This window comes from Cariama cristata, unplaced genomic scaffold (genome assembly GCF_000690535.1).
Source record: "Cariama cristata isolate BGI_N322 unplaced genomic scaffold, ASM69053v1 scaffold10633, whole genome shotgun sequence".
Classification (NCBI taxonomy): Eukaryota; Metazoa; Chordata; class Aves; order Cariamiformes; family Cariamidae; genus Cariama; species Cariama cristata.
The window spans coordinates 6,152-12,737 of record NW_009607828.1 but is presented as its reverse complement, the minus strand read 5'-3'; the positions used below and the strand labels follow the sequence as shown (position 1 = coordinate 12,737).

The 6,586-nt window shown below is 40.2% G+C and overlaps 1 protein-coding gene across 1 annotated transcript in view; it reads right to left on the bottom strand.

Moving 5' to 3' along the window:
* Window positions 1-5,734, bottom strand: part of RUNX1T1 (runt-related transcription factor 1; translocated to, 1 (cyclin D-related)) — a 57,847-nt gene extending 52,113 nt beyond the window's left edge. Inside the window, 2 exon segments of the mRNA XM_009696894.1 lie at window positions 2,104-2,148; window positions 5,696-5,734. Of these exon segments, the coding sequence (XP_009695196.1) occupies window positions 2,104-2,148; window positions 5,696-5,734 (84 nt within the window).
* Window positions 5,735-6,586: the final 852 nt, after the last annotated feature.

Genomic DNA, 6,586 nt, shown 5'->3' with positions numbered 1-6,586 from the left:
CCCAAGCCCTCCTAAATAAAGGCAAATATTTCTGCCATGCCAAGAAAGGAGAGAGAAAGGGAGGCTTGCCAGAGCTGGTGGGGAGATAACAGTGGGAACTGCTGGTCCATCTGGTTTTCATTCTGCTAACACTCACATTGAACTGTTAAGGAAGGCAGTCCAGGTACACAGATTTGAAGCATGTGGGAGCGCAGACACAGGCACAGAGGAGATGGAGGTGGGTGGAAGAAGGAGTGAGAGAAATCGAACTCCTCTAACAGCCTGCTGCTCGCAGTGAGCAGGCACAGCCTGTATCCTCCAATTCAGCTGTTGATAACTAAAAGCAATCCCGAGCCTGTAACCAACTGCACGGCTCCTGCTCCTCTCCTTTGCTGCATTTCAAAGTTCAGGTTTGATCAGAAACACGCTCAGATTGCCGGGGGGAGGCTTTCCCAAAAAGCTGGCAATGTTTTGTTACTTAAATTGAACACGGTAGTGGGAAATAGTGTGTTGGTTTTGCTCTCCAATTTCAGATTGCCATTCTGCCGTGATCCACCTGGATTTTACTCCCTCAAACAGCGTCTGCCACCCGGTTTGCAAATCGCTGAAATTATCCACAGACCCCTGGTACTTCTCATATAAATCTAATGACAATAGACTTAATTTTCCTAATTACATTTCTTTGGACCTTGTAGGGGAAAAAAACCTCTCTACAGGCCACTTACCTTTGCTTAACCTCTCTCTCCCCCTTGCAAAGCCCTAAACCCCACTTTGCTCCTGTATGATCACAGGCAGACAGATTTATCTCTGGTTGTCCATAGGTTCCCTAGCCCTGCCTTCTGTAAGGAGACATAAGGCTCCTTTCAAGCACACCTCAAAACATTTCTAACCAGGCTACAAGATTATCTTGTCAAAGCAGAGACTCCCCTTGGGGAGGGAAAAAAGGGCTTTTGGAGAAGTACAATGCAAAACACAAAGCTCTTCCACGTGCTTGGAAGACACCACCACCACATTGCCCAGGAGAACAGCCTTTACATCCCATTTTTCCACCCTCTTCAATAGCACAACGCCTGCAGGACCCATTCTGCTCTGACTGCTACTATTTACCTGTTCCTCGCCTCTACAGCTGGTTCCCTAACCTCTGAGGGAGCTATGGGCCTGGGGGCACCTAACTACAGCAGCTCTGCACCCACCGCTGTCCCACCACCCACAACCCCAGAGACCCTCAGCAGCTTTGTTTTGAAGAGGCAGATCTCTCAGGAGATGAAGGAGAGCACAAAGCAGAGCCACCGCTGGTAAAAGCCTTACCAGTTCTTGTTATCTGAAGTCCAAAAGCTTGTAGTGTCTGATACTTATCCTAGAATTCCAGCTTCTACAAATCATTATTTATTTTTTTAATTAAATAACAAAACAAAACAAACCCAACAACCAACACTTTTTACTCTAATTGTTGAAAAACAGTCTGATGATATGAAAGCTAAAGGCAAAACAATATTTAAATCGTATTCACAAGCCAAGTTTCCTGTAAACCATGTTATTCCATGAGGGTTTTTATGTATAGACATTTTTCATGCAAATGCTCTGTGAATATTCTGCTATCCATACATTCAGAAGCGATGAGGGTTTGGTAGGGGAAGAAAGAATCCCTCAAGAGGAAAAGCTGTATTTTTCACATATGAAAACTTGCTTGTGTAAGATTTCATGTACATTTGCTCTGGTTTTATAATACAGGAGCATATACACTGAACTTTGCCTGAAATTTGGAGGAACATTAAGGAAGACCATGTCTTGAAATTCCTTAATTTCTTGAATTCAAAAACATTTTTATGCTTTCGTGTCAAACCAAACTCCCCATTTGCAAAGGTAGTTCTGACTATTTTATTTTATTTTCTATTGGACTCTGACATTACAAACAACCCTGAATTATCAGGGACACACCAGAAAGTTTCATACAGGCAGTATCCCACAGCATCACACATTTCAGAGTGCAGGCTGAGTATACAGAGAGAGTAACTTCTTTCAGGTGCAAAGATTTCTTGCACCAAATCCCTCTAAACAGTGACAGACTTGCACTCCTTAGCCCAGTTGGGATCAAATGGGGCTGAAACCAGAGGTCCTCCAAACCGGAGGGGGAAAAGGAGACATCTGCAATTCATTCTGCAGTGCTTGCTGCAATCAATTCAGGATGGAGATAGATGGTGAAATAATGGTCTAGTCCTAATCCATACACACAACCCTCTGGTGCAGTGAGAGACTTAGAATAAATTCAGAAAATATGTTTCAAGTATGCAGAGATCTATTGCATTTGCTTTGGATTATATTTTTATTTAAAAAAATAAAAAAACCCAAACATTTTGAAATATATATTCTTGAATCTCTTTTACAGCACAGAGTGAATAACTCTGATTTTACCACAGAAGTATTTTGCTCCGTTTTAAATTAAAGAATGTTGTAAAACCAACTTTAAATTATGATATTTCTTCTGTGGATTTCTTGGTTCATGAAACTATACTGTTCTTGTCATTCATTCAGTTTTTATGGTAGGAGTTATTTTTATCACTATATTTAGCTGTTAGGTGAACATTGATATTTACCGTAAGCACAGCCAGCTTCTGAAGACAAATAGGGAAGGGACAAAGTAAAACATGCAGGGGGCAAGGGCAAAGAGAGATGTGGATGTATTCAAACCGATTTTACTTCCTATACCCTAAAAGATTTAGTTCATTTTTAAAACAAGGCGGTCTTTCATACATGGCAACATTTCAGCTCATGTGGCACCCTTCCAAGTCTAACGCATCAAGGAAAGCTGATGTATGGAACAAAATATGGAATATATAAATACTTTACTGATACCATTTCAATAGCCAATTCAATGTCAAGCATTTCTAGGAGTGGTGTGTTTTCAATTTCCTTTTTTAAATGAAAAAAAGTATAGTATAATACGCTGTGGCATTTATTTTACTTTTAGTTAGTGCAAACAGTTCCAGATGTGTATTCAGGCATGAAAGATTCTTAAAAGACGCTCTATATCGATTGTACAGTACTTATTACTTCTGTGCCAACATGTTAAAAATAAAAACTGCCGAATTAAAAGAGCCCATTGTCTTGTTTCCTATAAACTCACAGAAAGAACAAACCCTGCATATGACACACAGGATTAGAACCCGCCTCCATCACTCAAATTATATGAATAGAGACCTAAATCTTTGGGATTTAATACCGGTGATGGTTACCTAGATGGCATTGGACTTACTTTGATTATGCTGAGAGGGATTAGCATGGAATTTGCAAGCAGGTAACTAACTACAGGTTGTGAGTCACAGCAGTTATGAACTGCGAGACAGAAACCAAGTCCACCTAAGAGGACAAATTACACAGCTCTTTGATCCATAATGCTATCACGCTATAGTCAGTAAAGAACCTTTCTTCCTTTGGACCTGGCCAAGTCACACAGCATCGTTGCAAGCTGAAGACCCACAACTCCTGACTCTCAGACCAGTCACTACTCAGAGCAGAACAATATTACAAGGTATTTGCCTTAGCTGAAAAGGACTTATTCAAGAATACACAGCGTTAAGCCCGACACATATCGTAAAGTCTACCCGTCCTGTGCAATGCATGCCTGGGGAAACCTGGAAGTCCTACGACGCAGCCACAAAACACGATGTTTGGATGACACTGGTGCAGAACCTCTCCCAGCCAAGCATGCCTGGGACTTGTTGTCTGAGACCCATCCAGTCTTCGTTCCATTCGTCTCTTGGCCCTTTTGACTTTTTCTTAAAGAAACAACAAGGACCTAACCATAACGGATGTTTTTGTGCTATAAACAACTGATCTCAAACAAGCGTAATATAGACGTAACTTTCTGTCAGCACCAGATGCAGTCACATTATTGGCCTAGAAAGTTTCCAGTTGCCCAGTGGAGAACTTTTACTCCCTAGGTGATTTGCAGAAGGGCAGCATCAGAAAGCAGCTCAGACTCTCTTTTGAAACAAAACATTACCCCTGCAAGCTTTATCCACCAGGAATAAGAATACGTGTGGGGAGAGTTGCGGACATGCACAGTAAAGTTTTCAAGATGACATAATGTTTCACTGCCCCTTTAGCATGCCAGGTATGAAGCTCACATACTGAAGATGACCCTTTTGCAAGAGCAAGATCACAACTTTTCTGCAGTCTCATCTTCATTCTCCTCTGCTCAGGTAGTTGAACATTTCATATCCCCAGCTGTTCTTCAGAATAAATGAAAGTACACTCAGTTTGCCCATTTCTTCTTATTTAATATGCAGGAGTTAGAAGAAATTCTACATCCTGGGAGTTCACTGAAGTTATCTCAGGACAACTTATCAGAGCTTTCTTGAGATGTGCTAAAAAAAGCCTTGAGAATAATGCAATCTCCACTCTGTCTCCCAAAAGCTGAAAGGGATTTCTGTGCTACTGTCTCCGGGTTTTGGTAGGAAGAGCCTGTGCATGATGTAAAGTAGGTGAATGACAGACAATGCTTCGCATCTTGTTCTTCATCCATAATGGCACCTTAACTGGTCCTACCATCACGACAACAAACCAAAAATGCAGAAGCACTCTCATTTCTCTAGGGTTCAAGGTTCTGACTGGCAAAAAAACACGTCCCACGCTCATGGTTTAGCAGCTGAAGGCCAGATAGTTACACATATTATAAAATAAGCAATGCCTGAGTTCAGTCTCAGAGTTGAGACAAAAATGTTACGGCTTGGCTTTGCTTGGACATATTATTTTCTCCTGAAAGAAATAAACTTGTCTACCATATAATTTCATTTAAAAAGATGAAAAAAATTAGAAAAATAATCTTTTTTCTCTCATTTAACAATCTGACATGTTTTGACCGTTTCAAAACTATCATAAATTCACTTTCAGTTATTTAATAATTAAAAACTGACTGCTGTCAGAATTGCACTTTTTTTAAATGCTTCTTTTCTCCTTCCCTCTTACTGGCTTTGCAAATTTTACCATATAAAAATCACTCGAACATACAAAGGAATGCAGGGAAGAAGAATACATTCTAAATCTAGATCTACTGCCACCATAACGGTTTATGAAATACTTTAGCAAGAACAGACAAGCAAAATAAGGGTCAAATTGTGGCAGCTGTCATAAGTTTCCATAAGCCCTCAGAAAATAAAGTCTACAAGTTCCCTTGTCATGGCTGAATACATACCAGTTGGCCTGTAACAAAGGCAAAGACAATGTGGATTTATTCTAAATATCCCACCAAGCATTGTGAAAATGCCTCTCTGTATGCATAACTAATGCAGTTAAATAAGCAAATAGTCCCAATATCATTACAGAAACACTATTTTCCTATTTACATTGTTTCGTCTATCTTTTCTACTTCATTTTGTTGACAGCTAACAAACTAAGAACTGTGTGTTTTGAGTGGTTGTCTTTCACGTCACAGGAGCTATTATTGCTGCTATTCCAAAACCAGCTCACTGAACGTTGAGGCCCAAGTGAAATGAAGATGCCTACTGCCTCCAGCATGAAGAACTGAAGAACAATCAGAGCAACCGCTGAACAAACCCACTCCCTGGCCTCCCCTACAAGCTATGGAGGTGACAACGGCTCCACATTAGCAATCACTCCCTTCACTTCTCCTATACTTATAGAGGAAACCACCCAAGTGTCTTCGGATGCAGGTTCCCAAAGGCTTTCCGATCAGTAACTCGTTTCCTTTTTATACCACTTCTCTGGAAGACCTACCCCTGTCAGGATTGCACATTATTTGACAAACTACAGAGGAAGTTAGACCGATATCTAAGAAACTCGCATGTCATCAGCATTGAATTGGAATTAATTATATGCTCTTACATATTCAATCACACATAGCACAGGTCCTTCCCACCAGAAGTAAGAACATTCTTTCTCCCAACACCAATTAAAATTTCCAAACTTGCTCTCCATAAGCGTATTTATGTCTTTAATCCAAAGTTTGTATGGTCTTAAATTAACAGTAAATAGTTTGTTACACACAGCTAAAAGTCTGAAGCAAAATAAATATGAACTCGTTTATTTTTAATGCACTTACACAAAGTGTAAAAGCATAGCTGTACCCATTTTAGAAAAGTCCTAAGAGAGTACTGATACCGGTATTCCATTAGATTTAACTAGAACTGAAGTCTCCAATACAGACTAGATAAAATAACCTAAAATAACTTATTTAGATTCAGGGCAACTTCAGGTATTAAATTACTCTGCCAGCACAAAAGTTATTATGGCTGTACTTTTAAAAGGCATCACTTATATTTATAAAACATGCCGGAAGTCCTTTAGGCTCAAAAAGAATCAAACATGGATGTAGGAGGTGACATATTCCATGGTTATACATCTGAAAAGATGACATAGGGACTACTGAGAAGGTCATGGATATACATACATCCAGCTTTGCTTGTTTTTAAACTGTAGAATTTGCCATGGACAAGTCAAGATCCTCTAAGGCGTGGAGTGGTATTGGCCAGTCTGGGTCAGACTGCTCCCCACCTCGTGGATCAAGCTCTCAAACCCCGGCTCTATCAGATTGCGCCATTTTACTCATCCAAGAACCTAATTCCTCTCAGTGACATTTCAAATGATG